At 41.9% G+C, this 26582-nt stretch overlaps 1 protein-coding gene across 3 annotated transcripts in view; it reads left to right on the top strand.

Annotated features, from left to right (window-relative positions):
- OSBPL5 (oxysterol binding protein like 5) overlaps window positions 1-26582 on the top strand; it is a 212596-nt gene that overhangs the window by 161881 nt on the left and 24133 nt on the right. For all 3 annotated transcript variants that reach the window (XM_077321552.1, XM_077321553.1, XM_077321554.1), the window contains exons 7-11: window positions 2174-2258; window positions 12160-12331; window positions 17413-17629; window positions 20807-20991; window positions 25726-25807. In XM_077321552.1, the coding sequence (XP_077177667.1) occupies window positions 2174-2258; window positions 12160-12331; window positions 17413-17629; window positions 20807-20991; window positions 25726-25807 (741 nt within the window). The remainder of the gene's footprint in view (window positions 1-2173; window positions 2259-12159; window positions 12332-17412; window positions 17630-20806; window positions 20992-25725; window positions 25808-26582) is intronic.

Genomic DNA, 26582 nt, shown 5'->3' with positions numbered 1-26582 from the left:
TATCCAATGATGTGTGGATGCAGATAGTTTCAGAGGGCAGCCATGTTGGTGTGCAGTAGAACAGCTAGTTTCAAGTCCAGTAGCACCTTAGATACCAATGATATGTTCAGGGTATAAACTGTCCAGAATCAAATGTGTGTGTGTGGGGGGGGTGAACCCATATTTTCTGTCTATATGCACTACTCCATTGATTGTATCTCACTGGTACAGTCTTTATTGCACCATGGGACTTTTTGTTGTTCAGAAATAGAAAAGTGAGGGGGGGGAAATAAAGAAATAATATAGTAGACAATGTTGATATGGGGATAATCTGGCCACATGAACTGCTGAGGCAACACATTTTCCTGACCTAGTTCTTAATCACTAGGAGGCTGTGATCCAGTAGGGAATGAATACATTATTTACTTGCCTTTACCGGAAGAGGCCAAGGGAATACATCTTTTCTCTTTCATGAGGCAGGCTTTTGAACAAAACTAAAATGGTCTCTATGGAGACATAACAGACAAAATGAGCAAAGCGGAGAATCTCATCACTCAGTTTACCAGTTCTCAATAGTATAGTTGATATTATTATGTTCTGGTAGCACTTTGTGAGTCCCCCCCCCCCTTTTCACTAGCTTTCATCTGAAGTCTCAGCAATGGGAAATGCTTGATGCAGTCTTAATACAAACTGTTGTTGTTGTTGTTGTTGTTATTTTTTAAACAGCATTGAAAGAATATGGTTCAAGGTGTTAATGTTTTAGGAAATTAGACAATCTGGTGGAGAGATGCTGCAATCAGGCTAGCACCGGGGAAACCAGTTTGAATTCCACTCAGCAATGAGTGACCTTTGACCAGGCTCTTTTCCCTCAGCCTAACCAACTTCACATGGTTTTTGAGAGGTTAAAATGGAACTTGAACTCCTTGGAGGACAGAAATATGATAGATCTCTCTCACCTCTCCTGGAAGCAATGTATTAGATTTGATCTCCTGTATTTGTTAAACACAAAAATAATTCAGCAGTTGTCTCTAATGTAGTATAGTGAGTGGTGAAGCAAAGAACTCCCAGTCTCTGTAATGAGTTCACTAAACTGCCTGAGATATACTATTCTCTTAGCTTTGGAGTCTCCTCTGCATAATTTTGAGTTGCCTTATGAGGCGGTAGTTGTGACTACTGTGGGTCGACTCACACATTAGAAAGTCCTTGTGGCTGCCTTGAGGGCTTTGGATCAGAAATGTTTGGAGTTCTGTGCTAATTCCCAAGCACATAGAGGCCTGAGTTGGATCAGGACTATGTCACTTTGTGAGGGGTTTCCCTGCCAACACATTTTCCTCCAAGCTGAAATGGCCCTGGGGATCCACTGTTTACCCTGCTGAGAAAACTTACATGTGCCGATGGCAACAAATAAGAGCTCCTGGGGCCATTTCCAAGCATGAGAAGGGTATAGTGATGGAAGCCTCCGTATATCTGAAAACCAAGTTCCTAATACAGAACTCTTGTTGACAGTCCACGTGGATATTTGAAAGATAGATTAGCCATATGAAATACATAAAACTATCATCTGCATTCAGGTAAATCTAATTTTCTGTATGCACTTGGAGAGTCAGCTTTTTTGGTGGAGGTTGATGAGGTTTTTTCCCATGATGGATGTGGAAGTGGAATGTAAGTCAAGATGCATGGTGAATAAAGTTTCAGAACTACAGGCAATTCTGTAAAAAGATTACACTTTAAAATAATTTTCCCTGCACTAGCCACAAGTTAATACGGTGGGATTTGGAAGAAACAGGTCTCAGTTTGTGTTATTCCTTACTGTGTAGATCTAATCCCAATATGCACAAGAAAGAACTGTCAAAGCCATCCAATTATTTTAAATCTTAACTCACTTTCAATACTTAGTAGTGGTGCCAACATCTTGGGCTGTAATGACTGTGCTTTGTGGGCCAGAAGTAAGTAGAAAATGGCAGCAGCTGCAGTCCACATATCATACTGTTGGTTTGCTTTTATTGATTGATTTGATGCTAATTAGTTAAACTTAGCTAACCCAAAACCTCATGGTAACTGTAGAGTTTGTGTAGAGTTTGTGAATGTTCAATAAAAGAGCAGCATTGAAAATAAAAACAAAGCAAATTAAATAGAAAAATACAGAGACATTGCTCAAGGGCGCTTCCTCACTGTTTCTTGTTCATAATTCTAGGGTCCAAAGGGAGAGAACGTAGGTTCCATCACACAGCCTCTTCCAAGCAGTCATTTAATCTTCAGGGCAGCTTCTGAATCAGATGGTGAGTATTTGTTCTTCCTGTGAAACCAAGATGTTGTAGTGGTTGGTTTAGTGCTAAAAGCAGTGGCCTCTAATCTGGAGAGCCGAGTTTGATTCTCCACTCATCCACAAGCAGCCAGATAAAAGGCCTTGGGCCAGTCATAGTTTTTTCAGAGCTCTCTCAGTCCTGTCCTACCTCATAGGGTGTCTGTTGTGGGAAGAGGAGAGGTAGGCAGTTGTAAGCTGCTTTAAGACTTCTACAGGTAGTAAAAATCAGGGTACAAAAAAAGCTCTTCTTTTATTGTTGTTCTTTTTCCACAATAACACTCTACTGGAATCCTGATAACAAGCTGCAACTGCCCAGGAATGGTCCTGTGTCAACAGGTTATATGAGAATTTTAATGCATATTCTCTGCAGCAACTACTTATTCATCCCACACGTAGCCAAAGAAAACGTGTAATTGGAGAACATTTGGCGCCAATCCACTAGCCCTTCCTGCTCCCTTGTTCCACTTGACCAGCTACCATGTCTGGGGAGCAAGAAAATGCTAATGTGATAACATTGCCTTATCACTGGAGAGGCAAAGAGCCCGCTTAATTAACACTTTCATATACTGTGAACTTGGAGCCCCATTGTGCAGCTTTGGTTGTGTGGATAGATTCAGTCTGGCAACCGTGTTGGTCTGAAACAGCAGAACAAAGTTTGAGTCCAGTGGCCCCTTTAAGACCAACAAAGTGTTATTCAAGGTATAAGCATTTGTGCATGTAAGATGCCCTGAAAGGGAAGCTGCTTTGTTGTTGTTAGGTGCGACCCCATGGACAATGATTCTCCAGGCCTTCCTGTCCTCTACCATACCCCGGAGTCCATTTAAGTTTGGAAGTTGCTAGTTCATACATATAGGTAGAGGATGACCATGTTGATTTGCTATTATCAGTTCATTTTCCAAAGTCAAGCCTACACTAGACTTCTCTGGATTAGGTCACTGAGTCCTATCAAAACTATTTGGCTCTGTAAGTGTCCTCTGATGATTATTTTCCTTAGATGGCTGTCTTTGTTCTGAGGATAAGATCTGCCTTTTACTGCGGTGGAAATGGGTGCAAAATATTTATGGCTTCAGGCCTCTTTCTTTTCCCTTTCCAAGCTCAATTACCCTGTTGGTGGATCTCACCTCACATTTTCTATGGACTCCCTGTGTATACCATTCCATTATTTCCTCCCAGACAGGTGGAGACCAAATATTTTAACTGGTAGTCAGGTGAACGCAGCGCATGGAAGAGTGCTGAGGGAGAAAGAATATTGTAGGCCATACTTTGCAGATATAAAACCATGTCACCAATTGTTTGTTGGATTTATTTAAATGCAGTATTTCTTAGGTTTCAAGTGACAGAAGAGAATATCATTCTGGTGGATGTTAAATTCTCTATTGTGGGTATGGCGCTCTAAACAGCTGTCTTTCTAACTATTGTTTTCTCTATATGCCTGTGCCAATGAAGCTGGATTAACCATTGTGCAAAGAATTCCATAGTGTGAGAAACTAACCAAATCAGAGCCTGGGGCAAATAAGTCCCTTGCCAACAATTTTTCTTGCATCGACTACCACTAAACAAGGCCTTTGTGATAGATTTACAGATATGAACTTATTTCTCTGGTGGTCAGCTTAAGCATTAGATTTAGAAAACTGCCACCTGAGATCAATGGTTCTGGGTTTATGGTTTAGCAGGAGCTGGTTTATATGATAAGGTTTATTGGGGCATGCTTTATTTAGTTCTACAAAATAGAAATATTTAATCTGACTGTCACAGAGCGAATAAAAGGGAAAAAAGAGTTAGAGGTTTTGGTGCTGGTGTTTCTGCACAAATGAATGATGAATGCAGGCAATAAAGATAAGGCTGCACTAAGGCTCACAGTCTTGGAACCTGATCTTAATGACTGGCCTCTTGAGGATAGGTGAAGTGTGCCCCCCCCACACACACACTAAATAAACACAGGCATTTTCACAGGGATTTAAGAACTGTGGGTCAGAATTCAGAAGTGTCTGAACTAATATTATTTGTTTTAGAAACCTTTTTGAGTGGTGTTGACGCACGGACTGTTCCACACCTTTTTAGCTTGTTTGCTTTCCTCTTTCAGACTTAGAAGTATTCAGGATGTATGCCTTGTCACACCCGGCCTACATGTAATAGGCATAGAATGAATGAAAACTATTAATACCACCAAAATGAGGCATTTTTGTTGCTCAGCATGCTAGTTCTTTCAATCTACACATAAAGGGTTGTCTGAATTTAGTCTTAACAAGGCTATTTTTTTTAAACTTAAATCCCCATGTACCATCAATGTGCTTCTGATTTGCAAAGAATATACTTCAGCTCTCTTTACCGTTAAGCAAAAGTTCAGACTTCGAATCACTTTACACAGGTTATCACTTAAGTACTTTACTGGATCATACCAAGTTCCACCTAGTTCAGCAATCTTTGTAAGAATTCTTGGAAGGACCTAAGTGGTCATCTGGAAATTGGCCAGTGGCCTACTCGATAATCATCTCTGATCTTCAGTGAAATATACCAGTTATCTATACTTTTTTGTCTTTAAAAAGTAGATCAAATACACATGTGCATATTTTAATTTGTGGACATGTTTAAATCAGAGAGAGCCTCTTGTGGCGCAGAGTGGTAAGGCAGCCGCCTGAAAGCTTTGCCCATGAGGTTGGGAGTTCAATCCCAGCAGCCGGCTCAAGGTTGACTCAGCCTTCCATCCTTCCGAGGTCGGTAAAATGAGTACCCAGCTTGCTGGGGGGTAAACGGTAATGACTGGGGAAGGCACTGGCAAACCACCCCGTATTGAGTCTGCCATGAAAACGCTAGAGGGCGTCACCCCAAGGGTCAGACATGACTCGGTGCTTGCACAGGGGATACCTTTACCTTTACCTTAAATCAGAGCTCAGACAACTGAGAGCACGTGGAGAGAGCTACTGGGGAGAGTTGCTGCTGACCAGGTGAGGCTATTGTTCTGCCTGGGTGAGGTGATTGCTGGGTAATTGTTGGGAGGCTTAAAAAGGGCTGCTCCTTGCCAGAGGCAGAGCTCAGACAACTGAGAGCACATGGAGAGAGCTACTGGGGAGAGTTGCTGCTGACCAGGTGAGGCTATTGTTCTGCCTGGGTGAGGTGATTGCTGGGTAATTGTTGGGAGGCTTAAAAAGGGCTGCTCCTCACCAGAGGCGCGAGCCTTTGGTGCGAGCCGAAGAGCGAGAGAGACAAAGGGCTCTTGGCTTGGGGTTCTTGGCCGAGCAATTAGAATCAGTAGATTATATCAGTAGATTATATTTCCCTAGTACTTGCACTGCCTAGACATTACAATGGACCTCCAGGACACTCATCCCATCATCTGCAGTGAGTGTGACATGATTGCCTTCCTCCCAGAAGACAAGATGGACTACAGCTGCCCCAAGTGTAAGCTGGTAAGACTTTTGGAGGAAAAGATTAGGGGATTAGAAAACAGAATTATTACTCTGACCCAAAGTAAGAAAGGGGAGGAGTTCGTAGTCCAGAGCTCTGCAACATGGAATAAAGAGAATAAAGAGAATACAACCAGTCCTGAAGAGGACAAGGAGATTGACCACAATAGGGAGCCTCTGCAGGCAGTTCGGAAAAAGACTGAACGGCGAAGGGCGAGACAGTTCTCGGGGCCTTTGGAGCTCCAGAATAGATTTCAGGCCCTTGCAGAGGAGGTGCAAGGGTCAACAAGGGAAGAGGTCCCAAAACAAACTCTAAGACAAAGGGAAGAGGCCACGGGGACAGAAGGAAATGGAGTTGAGAAGAAAAAAAAAGGAGAGTACTGGTAATTGGAGACTCCCTGCTAAGAGGAATGGATCGCCATGTGGCTGGGCCCGACCCCCTAACCCGAGAGGTGTGTTGCTTGCCAGGGGCGAAAATTAAAGATGTTTCAGAAAGGCTGCCCAAACTCCTCAAATCTACGGATCGCTACCCATTTGTGATGGTCCATGTGGGAACGAATGACATGTCCCTGAATACCATCGCTCCTATTAAAAAAGACTATCAAGATCTGGGGAGGAAGCTCAAGCAAATGGGGGCACAAGTGGTATTCTCTTCAATCTTGCCTGTCAAGGGAAGAGGAATGCATCGGGAGAGGAAGATAATGGAGGTGAATCACTGGCTGCGTAGTTGGTGCCGGCAGGAGAGATTTGGTTTCTGGGACCATGGGATAGGCTTTCTTGAGGAAGGCCTACTAGCACCTGATGGACTGCACTTATCGAAACTGGGGAAGAATGTGTTTGGCAGGAACCTGGGGAGATTCATCAGGAGAGCTTTAAACTAAAGCCACTAGGGGAAGGAGACGATCAACATAGGGAGTGTATGGCAGGAAAACGATCGGAGGCAGCCCAACCAGCAAGGCCAGCTCATAGGGAACCAAAAGTAAAAGGATTCAGTTGTCTTTATACTAACGCCCGAAGCATGGGCAATAAAAAGGAAGAGCTGGAACTTCTCATGCTGATGGAAAGGTATGATCTAGTAGGCATCACAGAAACTTGGTGGAATGATTCTCATGACTGGAATGTAATGGTGGATGGATATGAACTGTTCAGAAAAAACAGAATAGATCGAAGAGGTGGAGGAGTGGCACTGTATGTGAGGAAAGGGCTTACCTGTCAGGAAATTCTAGTGAAGGAGAGCATATGTGCAGTGGAAAGCATCTGGGTGAAAATAAGCGAGGGGAAAACAAACAGTGTGGTGGTTGGTGTCTGCTACCGACCGCCTGACCAACGAGAAGATGTGGATGCTGCACTTTGTGAGCAGCTTGAGAAAATATCCAAACGGCAGGACCTTGTCATCATGGGTGACTTCAATTTCCCAGATGTGTGCTGGGAAACTAACTCTGCGAAGCGTCCTCAGTCATGCAAGTTTCTGACCTGCCTGGCTGACAATTTCATTTATCAAATGGTAGATCAACCCACAAGAGGTTCAGCCATACTGGACTTAATACTGACCAACAGGCAAGAGTTGGTGGATGAGGTGAAGGAGGTGGGGACCCTAGGGGGAAGTGACCATGTCCTCATAGAATTCCTTTTGAGATGGGGAGCCAAGGAAGCTTGTAGCCAGACGCGGATGTTGGATTTTCGTAGGGCAAACTTTAATAAACTCAGAGACATGATGAGTGTCATACCATGGACGAGAATGCTGGAAGGGAAGGGAGCATGTGAAGGGTGGGCGCTACTCAAACAAGAGCTATTGCATGCTCAATCAATGACTATTCCAGAAAGACGAAAACACTGCAGGAGCTCTAAGAAGCCTATTTGGATGAACAGAGAACTTCAAGAGGAACTAAGAAAGAAAAGGAAAATGTTCAGGAAATGGAGGGAAGGACAGAGCTCTAAAGAAGAGTACCTACAGGTTACTAGGCACTGTAGATCAATCATAAGAAAGGCCAAAGCTGAGAGTGAGTTAAGATTGGCCAGGGAAGCCCATTGTAACAAGAAAAGATTTTTCAGTTATGTGAGGAGCAAACGTAAAGTCAAGGAGGCAATAGGCCCACTGTTGGGTGCAGATGGACAAACTCTAACGAAAGATGCAGAGAAAGCAGAAAGGCTTAGTGCCTATTTTACATCAGTTTTTTCCCACAGGTCAAAGTGTTTAGGCACATCTAGAGATGGCTGTAGCCAAAGGATAGTGTCTGGGTGGCAGATTAACATGGATAGAGAGGTTGTCAAGAGGCATTTAGCTGCACTAGATGAGTTCAAATCCCCTGGTCCAGATGAAATGCACCTGAGAGTACTCAAAGAACTTTCCAGAGAACTTGCACAGCCCTTGTCCATCATCTTCGGAACCTCTTTAAGGACTGGAGATGTCCCGGAGGACTGGAAAAGAGCAAACGTTATTCCGATCTTCAAAAAAGGGAGGAAGGATGACCCGGGAAACTACAGACCAGTGAGTCTGACCTCTGTTGTGGGGAAGATAATGGAGCAGATATTAAAGGGAGCGATCTGCAAACATCTGGAGGACAATTTGGTGATCCAAGGAAGTCAGCATGGATTTGTCTCCAACAGGTCCTGCCAGACCAACCTAGTTTCCTTTTTTGACCAAGTAACAGGTTTGCTGGATCGAGGAAATTCGGTTGATGTCATTTACTTGGATTTTAGTAAAGCTTTTGACAAGGTTCCCCATGATGTTCTGATGGATAGGTTGAAGGACTGCAATCTGGATTTTCAGATAGTTAGGTGGATAGGGAATTGGTTAGAGAACCGCACTCAAAGAGTTGTTGTCAATGGTGTTTCATCAGACTGGAGAGAGGTGAGTAGCGGGGTACCTCAGGGTTCGGTGCTCGGCCCGGTACTTTTTAACATATTTATTAATGATCTAGATGAGGGGGTGGAGGGACTACTCATCAAGTTTGCAGATGACACCAAATTGGGAGGACTGGCAAATACTCCGGGAGGCCCATGTGAGCAGGCCCAGCCTAGCAGGCCACAAGGCCCTCGTTAGCTAGCCCTCCACCACAACCCTTTGCCCAGGGCCTTCTCACCTGCTGCTGGCTCCAGGCACTGAGGTGTCTGAGAGTAAAGAGGCTAGAGTCCAGGGCTGGAGGGTGGGACCTGCAGGGGCAGGGCCAATCAGGACAAAGCTGGCTACACCCTGATTGGCCCTATTCCAACTTGGACAGCCAGACACATCCCACCCCCTAGGCTGTTTCAAAAATATATAGAGGAACAGCAATGGATAAGGGTATATGATTTTGATTCAGAATCTGTTATCCTTCTTTCCTGTGAGGATTGAAGGCTTCAGTTTATGGTTTGTTCATAAAATGCCACAGATCCACAACAAACTCCACAAAATATTATATAAAATTGTCATTTTTTAAAAAATGACGGGAGAGGGTTATTGTATTGTGCAGCTTGGAAAATCTACTCCTATGAAGTCTAGGTAGCACCTATTTCATAAGCTGACATGGGTAGACAGTTTGGCTAATGCGTAGCAAGTATGTTTTTCTTGTTTAAAATTCTGGGCATTAGGCAATCTTTATAGAAGCACCTCAGTACACTAAAGACTCCAAGCTTACCCTTCTTTTCTTGAGGTAAGAATGAAAGAACCCAGGGTCTATATTATGTGTGGGGAGGGCATCAGTACCACAATGACATCACTTCAGGAGAATACCTAGAAGCAATGATGTTAGCTATAGAAATTGCCAGAAACTCTGTGGCTTTACCATACAGTTTCCAGTGATTGCTAGAGTTATCACTGTCTCTTTGGGTATTCTCCAGAAATGACATTATTATGTATGGGAAGCTGGTGAATTTTTTTTTAAGTAGTTCCCCCCACCCCATTGCCACTCCACATGGTGGTGGGAAATGGGTTCCCCCACCCAAAATTGGTACTCAGCAACCTTAGTCTGGAAAGGAGTGCAAATCTGTTTAGTTTGGTAGGTGGTAGACTTTGGGAGCGGAGGAAAACCTCACAATGCCTGAAAGTCTCAGGATGGCAATATCTCTTTCCCCCAATTACTGATATTTTGCAATGGACAATTGAGTCCTGTTCATATTTAGACCATTCAATACCATCTATTATGTGTGAGAGAGAGATTATGTTGGCTGGTCTAGTTGCCATTAATGGGTGGTATCCCTTCAATTTTTCTCCAAATATAGCTTCTCATGTATATTAACTAATTGTTGCGAGTCTGGAAATGCTGTTTTCTAGGAAACTAATGATGTTTGTCCTGGATCAAAGGATGCCATTGGCAGGATAGGGAAGTATCCTTAAATTGTATTTTGCGAGAAAATGATTGGGGAGTTTGCAGCTTGATATGAAAGCCAACATTTCATTAATGTCTGCCTTAAATTTTGTCTCACTGTTTTAGTTTGTGTACAAAGAGTTATTTATTTTATAATAAGAATTACACCTTTTGATGTTTCATTTTTCTTTTGACAGAATTTTTGAACAGTAGTGTTTATGTAATTGAACACCACAGTAGGGTTTAAAGATTAAAATAACTGAAATAATAAGGTAGTATTTCTACAACTAAGGCACAATATTCAGTTGTATGGCACCAGGAGCAAAGCAGTATTGCAGAATGAATAGCACTTAACAACTGGTGAAATCAGATACTAATTTACAGGCCTTGACCCTGTGGCCCAGTGAGTGAATGAAGATGTACATAAGGTCAAGCATTAATTTTCCTCTGCCAACTCAGTGTCTCAATTTGTACAAAATAACCCTTGACAAAATGCCAGTGGAACCAGTGGCCAATGGTGCTATCCCTCCCCCCCAACAAGCAGCTTTACTACTAACTTAAGGTGACCAGATTGTCCCACTTTTGGAGGGACATCTGGGGGCACCTGGCAAATTGTACTTATGTTGAAATTTAAAAATATATATTATAATTGTATTTTGTGTTCTATGAAACTTTGTTGCTCCATACAGACCAAAATTTTAATCATGAATCCCCCCGATCAGTGGTGTCCTGCTTTACCAATGTTGAAATCTGGTCACCTTATACTAACTTAGGGCACATGAGTGCCATGTTGTGCCCTTGATATTGCCCAAATGAGCAGAGGGGAAGGGAGCAGGATGTGAATAATGGCCTGCCCAAAGGAGAAATGGGTTTGAGATTCTAGGTAGGGTTTAGGTACAGATTGTGGGAATGAGCAAAGAGACAGAAATACTAATACAATACTCAAACGTTGTCTTCCAGTTCAGTTTGATCCCTCACCTGCTAGTAGGGTTGGCCCTTGTTTCTGACAACAAATTTAAAAAAAGAGGAAAGCTATGATTAATGGTGCATACAAAAACATTGCTTTGCATGACTGAAGCTATACTTAAAGTGGTGTGGATCCATATAACTCAGTTTTCGTGTGTGAGAATATGTGTTGCTGTTTCCTGCTAAATGGAAGACAAGAATTTGTGCTGCAGGCTGAATTCATTATCTGCTTTACATTTGGAGATTTTGGGACCACTCCTTAGATCTTTGGTGAAAGAGTATGGAACTCCATAAGGACTTTAGCAGATTTGGGTAGTGGATTTTCTCTAGTTTATTAAGGTTTCACACACTCTTTCATGGTAGAACTTCCCAAGCAAGCAACAGGTAAAGGTAAAGGTATCCCCTGTGCAAGCACTGGGTCATGTTTGACCCTTGGGGTGACGCCCTCCAGCGTTTTCATGGCAGACTCAATACAGGGTGGTTTGCCAGTGCCTTCCCCAGTCATTACCGTTTACCCCCCAGCAAGCTGGGTACTCATTTTACCGACCTCGGAAGGATGGAAGGCTGAGTCGACCTTGAGCCGGCTGTTGGGATTGAACTCCCAGCCTCACGGGCAGAGCTTTCAGACTGCATGTCTGCTGCTTTACCACTCTGTGCCACAAGAGCTTCAGATAAAAGACTGTTCAGAAGGAAAATAATAAGAAAAGGGAAATTGTATAAATGTATAAAATAAACTTTTCATACTTATTGTGTTGTGTTGCATAGCATTAGAAATTTTGAAGTTTTATATATATTTGTGGAATCTGAATAATTATAGAATTTGTGGAATCTCAGTAATATGGGTAACACTGAAATGTTTTGACTAAATTGGTGGGAAGGAAACTGATTGCATGATAGTTATGCATATGCCAGTATGCATAGTATGATAATCATGGGCAGATAAGTAGTTGTTTTGGTGTTGAGGTTCATCTTTTGAGATTTTTCATGTTTGAGCTGCCAGCTGAAGGGCATAAAAGGACATTGTGTGTGGAGCAGACTGTTATATGTTAGCATTTTGTCCTTATTGCTTTCAGAGAATTTAAATCCTTGCTGCATCTTATCTGTTATCGCCCGCATTTAAAATGGATTAAACATCTGGATTAATGAAATGAGAAGCAGGCAAGTGAACATTTCCATCATCCCTCTATAGTGCTTAGGAATATGGTTTTGTGTTTTTCAGGCCGATGCTGGTTGGATGCTCTGGAACTGGCTTTGCGATGCTCCAGTCTATTCAGGCTTAGTGCCTCAAAGCAGGGAAAGGATGGAGACCTTAACTGCTCCACTGATTCTTCACACGCTGGGCTGTACAACCTACTGCACACAGCTACAATATCAGACCAGGAACTTTTCCAGTAAGAATATGTTTTTGCTCACTGCATATATCCTGAAGTTTGTGGTGGTTTCTTTCTGAGCAAGCTTTTAATTTATCCACTTGACCTGCAGCTGGCCAAACTGAAGCAGTGGTGAAGATGTTCTGTATTAAGAACTATCTAAATGATATCATGATGGCTGGGGAACTTAGGTATTTGCAGAAGTGTCTTTTGAGTTACTTATAGAGCACTTACAGAGTTACTTACACACACATAGACAAACACTTTCCATATGACTAATACACATTAACCATTTAGTACACTCAAGCAATACATTTACCATATGTCACTATGGAGTTAAAAAACTGAGGTTTGTGAATTTTTAAACATTTTATCTGCTCTTGAATAGCAGCAACCCCAAAGTCTTGTAGCTTATCAGGCTCAATTGCAGAATTGAGTGTCAGAGGAAATGTCTTTCAGGTTTTAAAGTAGATTTGGCTGGGTGCAAACATCTGGCCCACCAATACATCCTGCAGGTGTATAATGGAGTTGCAGATCCACACTGCAGATCTGTTCAGATTTGCTGATGAAATCACTTTACATTATCCACACTGAATTCAGAGTAAAACCTCCAATGAGTCATTCAACACAGTTTCTGTTTTTTGAGTTTCTACACCATTTCGCCTCCTGTTTTTTGCTGCCCTTAGAGGTCTTTCAGCTCGATCTCAGGATGGGATTCCAATTAAACAAGAAAAAGTTCTCAGGTCTTCTTCTTCCCATAAAATGGAAATTGCAGACTTTTCACCTTGCCTTAGAGCCATATAGAAAAAGGAAGAAGGTATTTGGCCCTTCAAGCTTCATGCTGGAGACTAGGTTATTTGTATTGTTAGCATTTTAAAGGAGAGAAGATATGTCTGGTTAAAAACACATTTTTTAATGTTCTGATGTTAGTAATAAAGTAGAGCACTCCATTTCAAATAGCAAAACCAAAAGGAGGTTAGTTAACCTCCCTCTCGCTCTGCTGCACAACTCCCAGTCTAAGGTTGTACAAACCTAACTTCACATTTTGATCTTTGTCTGGTCTGAGATCAGATAAAGATCTATCTGAGTAGTAACAGGATACTGGAATGGCTCCATTTATCATTGACAGTATTTCTCTCACAGGGATTAATCCTGCAATTAAACGTTGCCTAAGGAACTAAGATAATTAAGCTTCTAATGGGTCCATTAATTACATTTCATGTTTTCTTTAGATTGTTTAAACTATGCTCAAGAGAATGTAGACATGATGGTTTTGAGGTCAGCCATTTCTGCTGGCAAATTTGATTCCTGAGTTTCTATCCATTATACCCTGATGATGACTAAAAAAAATTGGGAAATCAATACTCTTACATGGTACATTTAGAACAGAGAGAGAATGCAGAATATTTTCTGTAAAGCTTCAAAGAGCTGAAGGGGTAAAGCACAGAGCAAAATATTTCTGTTGCTAGAGCCTCCACCCTGCGCATTGTCCTACCCAAAAGTACATGTCATGTACCTATAGACTAGGTATATGCCTTCTGCCAGGGAGGCCTGTGGGTGGCCTGCTCTTCCCAGGGACCTTCTCCCAGCCTCCCTTCTCTAGTCCCTTGTTCTATCTGCCCTCTGAAGCTGTTCCTGTTATCTTTTATGTTTGGTACTGTTTAGTGTTGTAAGGAATGCGAAGGACCTTGCCTTGCTCTTCACATCTGGGTGCTAAGAAATTTGAAGAATGGTTTCACTTTGTAATTTAGATAAAACATCCTTTCCACAGGAATGCCTTTTGGTGTGCAAATCTTGTAGAAGGGGTGGCTGGGGCCTGATGGTTCCTGGAATTCTGTATGAGGTGTCTTTAGCAATGCTCCTATGTAATGTCAAGTTCCTGTAGTTGCTCCCTGAGAACCCCAATAAAGCTACTTTTGGACTCTACAGTATGGACAGCCTGTGTTTGCTTTGAGGCCATCATGGGTGTGCATCCCAGGGTCATGGCATTACAACTGATGGAAGGATTTCAATCAGCAAAGTCTGGTATTCTTGTAGCCTCACACCCTGCTGCTGGGGGGGGGGGTGGAATTGGCAAAATTCACCCCTCCTTCTGTTCATAGATATGTTGGGCAGAATCTAATCCCAAAACTCCAAGTGACTCTTCATCACCAAGCTTTTTCTATCAGCAAAGGAAACCTACCTCTAACTACTAATTGCAGTTTTTCCTTAGCATTTTGACATTTGCACATCATTAGTATTACAATTAATATGCTAATCTCAGGAAGCATTGTATTTCAGTATTGTTGTCAATTCATTCTATGATACATACATACTTATCAAGTTATATATCGACTTGCTAACAGTGATCTAAAAAGAACTCTAGAAGTTGCAAAACATTTTTACTCCTTCTTTTCTATTGGGTGATCATTGGTCAAGATTGATGTATCATAGAGCTTTTAATGGGTGAACGGAATTTTACATTCTATTGCATCTATTTTAGAATTGTATGAAACTGAATCAGAAAGTTCCACTTCCCTAATCCCATTCCCCATCCCCCAATATTTTTTTTGCAGAATATAACATCTGTGTTCATTTTTAATTTATATCAAGCCATGAAGCAGAGTTAGTAGATCAACATTTCAAATGCAAGGGACATCCTAAAGTTGGCTATTTTTTCAGCTGAGGAGTGGGTTTCCAATCTTATGCCATTCTTATGTTCTCCAGGGTGCTTCTGTAAAATCGAATAGCAGTGTCAATATTTTAGTGAAATCAAAGAGAAAGCATTTTTATCTGCTTTGCGTTAATCTGGTCTGAGTACAGCAGTTTTTCTTTGTTCTGATATGTCCAGGATACATATCTGAATCCAGACAATCCCCCACTATTGCAGATGAATAGCATAGAAGCTATTTTGAAAAATGGCAAGCTAGTGGTTAAGGGTGTGAGATATTAGCCAGGAAGTACACATTTTCAATCTCTGTTTGGCCCTAGAGTTGTCAAGTTGCCACCTGATGAGGGACAGAGAGTAAGTTTGTAAGATCCAGGCTGGGATATGGAGATAGAGCCTGGGAAAGACAGAGACCTCTGTAGGGTGCAGTGCCGTAGAGTCTACCCTCCAAACCATTCGTTTTCTCCAAGGATACTGATCTCTGTTGTTTGGGGATGAGCTGTAATTCCAGGGGATCCTAAGGCTCTAGCTGGAAGCTGGCCATCCCTACTTGGCCCTGAAATCTGTCCCTCTGTTTTAAAGCATTTGGGAAAGTGTTGGTATTAATATGTAAAATAATACCCCCTCTGATAATATGTGGGTGGCAATACTGACCTTTTTGCAGACTGGTGATTTTAGATTACTGATCATGCAAAGAAGTGGGGAAAGTGCCATATATCTGTATTGACCAGGATCCAAATACTAGATGTTCCATATATACAAAAGGACTTTGGATTTGTGTTTCTTGAGCAATGCCAGCTCTTGTGCTGTATAGGAAATGTTTTCTGAAATATTAAAAGCTAGTAACAATGTGAGAGAAATTTACCATTCAAAGAAAGAAAAAAGAAAAAAATTTCCTTGGACATGTCCATACCCTTGGCATGCTTAATGTAGCTCTTCAGATTCCAGTCTACATTATTAAGAAAGGCCCAGTCTATCCTCATTAACAAAAAAGCTGTCTCATAAAAGTGATCCATTACCTCCCACTCCACCACATAAACAGCTTTTGCTAAGTGTTACCGCTAATTATCTGAAATAATGCAGCGCTGTCTGATATAGTAGAGTGCCTCCAGTTAACAGTAAAGATCAGAGTCATGGTAACAGAAACATCATATTTTCAAACTGAATCCCAAAGATAAAAACTGATAAATAATTCTTCTAAATATGGTTGTTCAGTTGCTGCAGTTAGGGGAATAAAAATAGGTTAAGGAAATGAAAATTGTACGTTAGACCACTAACATTAATTCACTATCTTTGAAGACAGTATGAAAACCATTAATGCCTCTAGAATTTTCTCTTTCACTTAGCCAATGAAGGAGGCTCCTGGAAGACTCACCAATTATACTACCTTGAACTTTCTGATGTGTAGTGGACCTCAAGTGACTTTATTAAACAAAGTACATGAGTTTCCCAAAATCATATATACTCAGCCTTCTTGAGTGCATTTTTGTTCTTTACATATTTTACATTAGGTACAGTGAATATTTTTAACAATTGCCATTGTCATGGAGAAGATGGAGAACCCACCACCTTCTTCACATTGTGTGAAGTAGTTCTGTCTTCAGTCTTTTCAAACTTAGAAGCCACTTTTTAAAATTAACACATAACATGTGCCAGTTTTATTTTTTATCGTGCATATTTAGCTTTCTCCAACTTGTCTCTGTAGTTATCCATTATCTCCCCTCCCATCTGTCTCTTACAAAAAGTCTTGAAAATAATTGTAGTGGTACCACTGGGGTAAGGTGACCAGATTTTAACATTGGTAAAGCAGGACACCATTGACCGGGGGGGTTCTTGATTAAAAATGTGGTCTATATGGAGCAACAAAAAGTTTCGTAGAACACAAAAATAGTATTGTAATGTATATATTTTTAATTTCAACATAAGTACAATTTGCCAGGTACCCCCAGATGTCCCTGCAAAAGTGGGACAATCTGGTCACCTTACACTGAGGTGATACACCATAGGTCAGTACATGACTCATTTATAGGTCCTGCCACACCAGTGACCTATATTTCATCCACAAGAATAGGTCCAATATTCTATGATAGAATAGCCTCAGTGCTCCACATAATCTCTGACCCAACACTCAAAGGTTAATTTGGAGTTGAGAAAACCATAGATCTAGCCCAATCCCCTTCCTTATAACTTGTAGCAATAACAAATTGTTTATAAGCAGTGGGAGTTGTTTCTAATTAAATGGATGGATGTCAACCTTGAACCACAAGGAAACATGGTGGACATTTTAATTAATAAATAAAAGAACAAATATCTAATGGTTTCATAAAAGTGAATCTCCAAGAGTGTCTCCTTGTATTGCAGAGTCTAATTTTAGTCAGTCCTCCAAGTGAACAGTTCCTCTCAAAATATTTCCACCAATTGAAACTAAGGCTGTTTAACCATCTGTCTGTTTCAGCCTTAATGAATCAGCTTTGGAAAATCATCACCTGGAGAATGATGCTTTTTCTGACAAATCTGAAAGAGACAATATAGAAGAATCTGAGAACGAAATGCATGAGAACAGCCGGAAAACCAATGAAAGTGAGAGTGATCAGTCTGAAATCCATGGGGAGTTGTCCCAGGAAAAGAAAGGGACAACCTATTTAGAACAGAACTATGAAGAGTTTGGAGAGGTAACAACCTTTTAAACATTCTCCTAGAATGAAAAACTCTATACCATTTCCTTTCTTCCAATTATGCAATAATTTTCATATTATATTCTACAAAAATGTTACTGGCCCATTGGTAGGAATTTGTACTAGACAGCTGTGTGGAATTGATAGAGTCTTTGCCAGAGTCAGCAGGAGGGAAATTATCACTGCGCAAATGTGTTTTCTGAGCCAGTTCAATATTCCTCAGACCAATGAAATATAAAGTATGGTAGTTTTTCTGTCTTATTATACACAAAAACAAGTTGTCTGTGAGATGTAATAGGTTACAGTAGATGCCTATCGGGGACCACAGCATTAATTCTCTCCCAATATAATAATCTCACTGCAAGAGTTCCCCCCTCCCCTTAGAGGATCTTTGTCTTAATCTGATTGTGACTTGCCTTGTTATGGAAGATCTAAAGGAAATCATAGACCTGAAATTGGAAGCACCTAGTGGAGATAGCTATAAAATAAATAAAAAAGAAAACTAGCTACCATTTAATTATGAATGCTGTTTGATGCTTTGTGGAAATACCTACCTATACAGAATTTTTACTGATAAGATATTGCTAGGCAACACCTACAATAATTTGTATCGCTAGTTATTATAAAATATAGCAAAGGGTAAATAATAGAATATCAGGCTTCTACAGAAAATGAGGAAAAACTTGAGTCATTCAAACAAGTGGCAATGTTCTGCTAATAGCTCTCCTTAGTATTATGGGTATTCTTGGAATAATGCAGTTTCTCAAATTTCAGTGCTGTTGTATTTTACCACTGTTCTCATTTTATATACCAAATTAAGAGCGTTTCTGAAAGGGTTTTTATAATGCTTGTGATTTAGTAATGGAGAAAGGACATAGAAAATAAAACACTAACTTCATATTCAGTGCTATTGTTGAAAGTATTGATAAAAATCCATTAAAGCAACATTTCCCCCATCTTTTGGAAGATGTACCTAACCATTACTTTTTGAAAATTCTTTCCCAAACTTGCGCTCACTGTAGTTTGCACATGTCCTGTGTGAATCTTGAATCCACTTACAAAGGCAGTGTTGTGAAATTGGGGGTGGGTTAAGATGCTGGTAGAGCCTCTTGTGGCGCAGAGTGGTAAGACAGCCGTCTGAAAGCTTTGCCCATGAGGCTGGGAGTTCAATCCCAGCAGCCGGCTCAAGGTTGACTCAGCCTTCCATCCTTCCGAGGTCGGTAAAATGAGTACCCAGCTTGCTGGGGGGTAAACGGTCATGACTGGGGAAGGCACTGGCAAACCACCCTGTATTGAGTCTGCCATGAAAACGCTGGAGGGCGTCACCCCAAGGGTCAGACATGACTCGGTGCTTGCACAGGGGATACCTAAGATGCTGGTGTCTTTGGATTTCTCCCCACTGCCCCTAATATATACTATAAATGTATCATGATTAGCCTTCCCAGCTTGTCTGAAATATGGTTAGATTATTGCCATATAGGATTATTGCCATTAGAATAATAAAATCATAAAATCATAGAGTTGGAAGGGGCCATACAGGCCATCTAGTCCAACCCCCTGCTCAACGCAGGATCAGCCCTAAGCATCCTAAAGCATCCAAGAAAATGCTTTAGGATTAGGAAATTCATTAGGAAATGAACAGCTGTTTATAAACATAACTGAAATTTTTATCTGACTAGATTTTTTCAAACAGCAGCAGTTAGAAGTATGCTTTTGTGCTTGAGGAATTTGATTTATAAAGCTGGGAGAACTAAATTTTCAAACCAGTGTAGAATGTCTTATGTAAGATGAATGCTCCTGTGTTTGGGGCAAATGCATCTGATGAAAGGGCTGACAGATCAGTAATCATCATAGCTTGCAGCTACACAACTGCCATAGTTTTTGTCTAATGGTTTCCATTATCAGAGAATCATCAAGCTCTGAGATGTTGTGCACAAGATGGATTGTGACTAATAAAAATCAATACAAAGTTTTATTGTTCCTCCATCTGCAAGTTTTTATTGGATCCAACTGTGCTTTATGCCCTACAAGGGATAAGGTGGCTGAACTTCCTTGACAAAGTTGCCCAGTGCGGTGCTGCTAGGGTTGCTAACTCCAGATTGGGAAATCCCTGGAGATTTGAGAACAGAGCCTGGGGAGAATGTGGCTTGGGGTAAGGTGGTACCTCTTCAAGGTATAACGCCATAGAGTCGATCCTCCAAAGCAGCCTTTTCCTACAGGGAAACTGATCTCTGTTGTATGTGGAATAAGCTGCTTAAGGAGGTGGTGAGCTCCCCCTCACTGGCAGTCTTCAAGCAAAGGTTGGATACACACTTTTCTTGGATGCTTTAGGATGCTTAGGGCTGATCCTGTGTTGAGCAGGGGGTTGGACTAGATGGCCTGTATGGCCCCTTCCTACTCTATGATTCTGTGGAGATTAGTTGTAATTTGAGAGATGTTCAGGGGTTGGGCAACCTAAGTGCTGTGCAGACCATAGGCAGAACACAAGAGAACCACTCTTTTGGAGTCAGCTGGCCCTTTCTGGGACATGCTCTTGCATTGTATGTCTGCCCCATTCACATGCCCTAGCTCACTCCTTGTCTTGCAGGAAATGGCAGGGGGGGGAGCACAACCATCCTTGTCAGAGAGCTAGCTAGTAAAAACAAAAGCAACAGCTGAAGATGTTACCAGCTTTTTGTAGCTCTTCTTGTCTTTAAGTTCTAGTCCTTATGGTGGGTATGGGGCTCTTACCTCAATATACCTCTACTGTTTTTTATCTTTAGGGAACAACTTGGAACAGTCTAAGAGCAAACAATGATTCATAAATTGATCCGTAGAAGTCTAATATACATTAAACATTTCAGGTTGTGGTCTCTCTCTTGAGTTGCTCAGTTTGAGTACAATTGGTAATGGAAAACCAAAACTGCCCATTTATATGAATATATAAATTTATAGATTACCACTGGGAATATTACACAAAATGTCAGATCTGTGGGTGGAGTCAATACTTGTGAAGACATGATCAATATCTTTTGAACACTGGAACATAGGAAGGAATCTTTAAGAATGCTGCTAACTCCTGCGCAGGCAGGTAGCTGGTGCTGTCAGCGGAGCACAGTCATCTCACTGCATTCTCGCTTAATGCTGCTTTGGTACCATTATAATTGTCATTTTACCTCCCTTTTTTCCCTTTAGACAGGTGAAACTTCTCAAACAGAAACGGTGTCGGATGAAAACAAGAGTCTGATGTGGATTCTTCTCAAGCAGCTGCGTCCTGGCATGGACCTGTCTCGGGTGGTTCTGCCTACTTTCATCTTAGAGCCACGCTCCTTCCTGAACAAGCTTTCAGATTATTACTACCATGCTGACCTACTTTCCCAGTAAGCAGCACTTGTGGGTGGCTTGCTGATGATGCCGTGTGCAGATGTGCCAGAGTGTTAGGCTGATGACGCCTGGGGCATTTGTCTGCTTGAAAAGACTTCTCAAACATGGGTTTCTCAAAGACTGTGGCAAATTAGAACAAGAAATCAACCTTAGTGACCCTTAGATAAATAAACTGTTCATGAAAGATATGAGGAAACTAAGGGAAACAAATCCTGTTATGCTTTGTACTAAACCTTGTATTAGCTGGTAATCAGGAAACATTGGCCCATTCCGCACAAGGATCAATGTGGCAGATTGCTTGCAGAAAGAAATAACGGAATTTAAAATAGTGGAATTCGGCGTAACGCATACCTGCCTTTGTAGTGGAATCCAGTAGCGTTTCAATCGTTACCCACAGGTTTCCGGTCTCGCCAAAAATCGCTAGAAAGGAAGCGATTTTTTCCGTGCTTTGTCCCACCCCTGGCCATCAATCAAACGAACAGCCAATGGGCGGGTGTTATCATGCTCCGGAGAAGCCCCTTTCCCTTTAAGAACAGGTTTCTTAAAAAAATAAAAACACACGTTGCAACGAATATGCCTTGATTCCTTGATTCCTTGCTTCCTGCTAACGTAGAGACCCATCTAGCTGGCAGCTGGCGTGTGAGCTGCCGATTCATCGTTGCCATGCTCCCCCGAGTGAACCCCCCCCCCCCGTGCCCGGGCGCGATTTTCGGCCGAAAATAAAGGGAACTTGCAAACGGGGCTGTGTTGTGCTTGGTGACTTGAGGGGAGCTTTAAAGCAGCTCTGTGGAGGGACTGCAGCCGGAGAAGCCTCGCTGGGTGAATGAAGGCTCACCGGCTCATTGCTCTCCGCTCGCTCCAAGAAAAAAAAATGGCGATCGCTTCGCGGGAAGTTCAGAGGAGAGAGCCAGGGGGAGGGACTTTGCTGAAACCGCAACAATGTTAACACACAGGTCTTTTTCGCTAGTGTTGCAGATTGCTTGCAAGAGTGTAGCGCTTTTCGGAGGATGAATCCACTTTTCTGTATTCCCCTTTAAGCGCTACAATGAATCGCTTTTTGCTGATCGGTTTCAGGTGTGTGGCAGATTGTATGCGACGTCATGCATAACTGCAAATTAGTAGCGTTTACAATTTGCCACACTCCTGCTACATTAAACTCGTGCGGAATGGCCCATTGTATTGCCCTACCTACTGAATAGGTGTTAAGATTTATGGAACAAAGATAGCACACATATAGGAAGATGCAAAAAGGAACATGTATTTAAAATTGTCAGCCTAAGAAATATGTTTTTGCCTGCAAAATGAAGCATGACCTAAAATGAGAATGGTGTTGCCAGAGATGGAGTGTGCAGGGGGCTAGAGCTGCCACAGCTTACCAGCGCTCGCTCATCCCTTCCTGTCTCGATTGCCTGCTTAGCTGTCCGTTGTGCAGACACACTCCAGGCTCCTGTGGCTCATCCTCCCCCAGTGCTCACATCCAAGTGGGAGTAGGGTCCAGAAAGCAGCTGGATATGCACTTTGCCAGCTGCAGAGCCCACCTGGACACAAGGCCCCATCCCCCCCCCATCTCTTTTCTCCAGAACTAGATACAGAGGGTTGCAGTGCCTTTACCAACTCTGTTGCGAAGTACCACAGGATGCAATTCTCTCCCCCACATAGTTTAACATGTTTATGTGCCCTCTGGCCCAGCTGATCCTGAGTTATGGGCTGGGTTGTCATCAATATGCAGATGACAGCTGTTTCTTCTGATGGATGGATGGCCTGATCCCCCCCCCACACACACACACACCAATAGAAACATTTGCCAGGTGTTTGGAAGCAGTATTGGTTTGGCTCAAGCATTGCTGCCTGGAACTCAACCCTTCAAAGATGGAGGTCCTGTGGCTGGGTCATAAAGGGCCAGATCAGGAAGCATGTCTCCCCTGCCTGGATGAAATGTAACTTGAAATCTAGCCTTTGGCCAGGAATTTGGGAGGCACGGGTCACCAGAGTAGCCCAATTGGCATTCTTCTACCTGTGCCAAGCAAGGTTACCAGTGCCTTACCTGGCTCCTGAACACTTAGCTACCGTGATCCATGTGATGGTCACCTCCAAGCTAGACTTCTCTAGCTTACAGTATGCGGACATGCCCTTGAGTCTGACCCAGAAGTTACAACTGGTACAGATGCTAGGGTCTTCACAGGAACATCTTTGAGGGCCCACATCCAGCCAGGGCTGAGGCATCTGCATAGGCTGCCGGTAGTGTTCTGGATTGACCTTTAATGGTGTTGATCTTTAATGCCCTCCACAGTCCGGGCCCCACATACTGAGGGACCACTTATACCCCTATACCCCCCACAGAGCACTTTACTCTGTGGGCATGAACAAGCTGGTGATCCCTGGCTCTTGTGAAGTATGCCTGATCTCAACCAGAGCCAGGGCCTTTTCAGTCCTGGCTCCTACCTAGTAGAATGAGCTCCCGGATGAGTTGAGGGCCCTGTCAGCGCTATTAGAGTTCCTTCTGGCTTGCAAGACAGAGCTCTTCCACCAGGTGTTTGGTTGGGGATAGGGTTTGAAGATCTCTGGGTCCCTCCTCTCCTCTCCCTACTTTCATTTCATTTTTAAATGATATACATACATACATTTATTTATTTCGTTCAACAACCAGTACAAAATACAAAACAGTAAAACACTATGGGATACATTCTTATTTTTATCTGAAAGGAGTTCCTTTAATTTGCCTTGTCTTGAAGTAGCCCTTAAGTCAGTAAAGATGAAAAACAGTAATTCCTGAAGCAATTGATTATAAATACAGCACATGCTCGGTGTTCTCAATGTTACCGTCCTGGCATAAGCAAGTTCGTTCCTGGGATGGAAGCTTATTATATTTTCCCTCTACCCATGCTGAAGGGAGAGCATTATAGCACGATAATGTAAATGCCCTTCTAAATTCAGAATTATCAATATTAGAAAGATAGGGCATAAGAGATAATCTATTAGAAGAGAGCTGTCTTTCCACATCCTGTATTCTTTGCTTTACCAATTCTTTGGCGCGGTCAAAACCCAAAGAGAGCAGAAATTGTTGGGATAGACCATAAAATCCTAACTTCCTGTTAATGGCCGGTACCCATGGAACAGTAAATGAGTCAAATAATTTTAGGTAGGATAGACCCCTGGGAAAGAAGATCAGCCTTAGCCAATACAATATTGCAGCTGACCATAAGCTTGCCTTGACCAGAGTCAAACCTGACTCCACACGCAGTGCAGCATTAGAGACAATTGTGGGGAGCTGCAGAAGATTTCTCAAAAATTTGGTTTGGACTCTCTCCAGGCGAATTGTATTGGCAGTGATTGTTAGTGGAGCTCCATATAACATTTGCACCAGGGGCTTAGTTTTGAATATTTTAAGAGCTGCTGGGACATTCCTACCACCTTTGTTCCAATAGAATTTTAGTATAGCACCTGCACTTTTTTGCGCATTCAGAACAATATGGGCTACATGAGAGTTCATAGATCCTGAAGCTTGAAATATGACACCTTGATATTTATATAACTTACGTTCAATACAAGTAGCATTTAGACGCCACAAGTGTTTCTTAAATTTCTTTGAAAAGACAACTGTTTTTGTCTTGGGATGATTTACTTCAAGGTAGTTTTCATTACAGTAATCCATAACGGCTCTCAGTGCCCGTTTTAGTCCAATAGGGATCCTTGATAAAAGGACAACATTATCTGCGTACAATAATAAAGACAAGTGTCTATTAGCCAATTCTGGCAGATGGAAGTCCAAATCCCTAAATGGGTAACAATGTCATTAATATAAATGCTAAATAGTTGTGGAGCTAATATACAGCCCTGTTTAAATGACTTCCATCTTATTGCATCCCCCCTCATTTAATCACAGCACAGGGCCTTTGAGGCCTGCCAAGGGAGGCAATTATTAGGTAAATTGCTGCTGTCTTTTGTTATTATGGGTTGGGGGTTTTAACTGGGGTTTTATTATTTTAGAATGTTGTATTTCCAATTATATGTAAGCTGCCACGAGCTGGTTCACTGAGAGTGGCAGCCAAACAAATCTCCAAATAAAATTTAAAATAAATAAAAATAAATAAATCATCAAGCCCCTCTCACCCACCACCACTCTGGCTACCAAATAGGTTAGGTACATCCTTGACTGAAATATTAGGTATAGTATACCAGAGGTGCCTATAATAAAATGAAGAAATGTAACAATGTACCAAGATGGTTCTTGTGAACAACTCATATATACTATACTGGACCCCTCCCGGTTCCATCACCTCCAAGGTTATCACTGGCCATTTTGGGAGGGGGGCGTGGGTTGGCATAACCATATATGGTCATATCACCCGATAAATGTCCCACAAATTTAAAAATATATATTAAAAGTTAATTAACTCCAACCCATTCGAGAAACCCTTCTAACGATGTCAAGAAACCCCAAGGCTTCACGAAACCCTGGTTGAGAAAGCCTGCCCTAGACCAACAAGCCTAGAAACCAACTTTCCTATGGTTGGAACCGACTGCTGAGGAAGGGAAACATGGTAAATCTTTGCATTCGCTAGTGCCTTCTGCTGAGCATTGCTGCGAGTTTACTCCCTGTCTCACTTAGCAACAGGAAAATTTGCGAGGGCTCCACATTAGTCTGTCTGTTTCTGGCCTGATTCTATGGTAGAGTCTTGTGTCTATAATCAAAATCATGTTGAGTAATTGGAATGGCTGTTTTCCAACAGAGCTGCTCTTGAAGAAGATCCATATTGTCGAATCAAGCAAATCTTGAGATGGTACCTGTCAGGCTTTTATAAGAAGCCAAAGGTAAGACAAGGGCTTAAACTCTATTCACATTTATATAATATTCCCTTGGAGACTGTTAGCTATATGTCGGTTTAACCTTTTCCCTGATTAAAAGCTGGCATCGCAAGGCTACAAATCTTCCAGAAGCAGTAAAAGGGCACTTCATTAGTGTAAGTGTTTTGTGGTTGGAAATAAACAACATTGTTACAGACTAATGTGTTCCAAGTATAATTTACTGCTCATAAACCTTCTAGAAATACAGTCAGGTTAAAATACAAACCATTCAGTAATGCCATGCATCTTTAAAAGAAAGTTATATTCTGGGGATTTAATTCAGGCACAGTCTGAGAGTCATTTGGGACAGAAGGGTGCTAAAGGGGGGGGGGGGGGGACAAGGCAATTGAACTTCCACGTTCCCCCTAAAATGCAATAATGCTTGGAGCCCATCTTTCTACATTGCTCAATCCAACCTGGAATGCTTCAATCATTTATTATTCCTGTAGTTAATTACCTGTTGTTGCTTAAACCAGGAAAACATTTTTCCATTCCAGAAATGGTTGTTCCTCTTTTGTCATGTTAAGGCAGTTCATTCCAGCATGGAGTGCTGCATTTTGAGAAATGTGCCAGGTTTCTTCTCCCCAGTTGAACTTTATAACCTGTTAACTTAGGTAGTAGTTCAGTGCCTTAAAAAATCATTGACTCGCTTAAAAATTAAATGAGCGTTATATGTTTCAGAACTTTTAAACACATTTTGCACTGCTTTTAGCTTTCCTTGAACTTCCCTGGTATTTTCTGA

Source organism: Paroedura picta, chromosome 2 (assembly GCF_049243985.1).
Source record: "Paroedura picta isolate Pp20150507F chromosome 2, Ppicta_v3.0, whole genome shotgun sequence".
NCBI classification, from domain to species: domain Eukaryota; kingdom Metazoa; phylum Chordata; class Lepidosauria; order Squamata; family Gekkonidae; genus Paroedura; species Paroedura picta.
The sequence above is the reverse complement of the archived record's forward strand: the minus strand, read 5'-3'. Positions and strand labels throughout refer to the sequence as shown.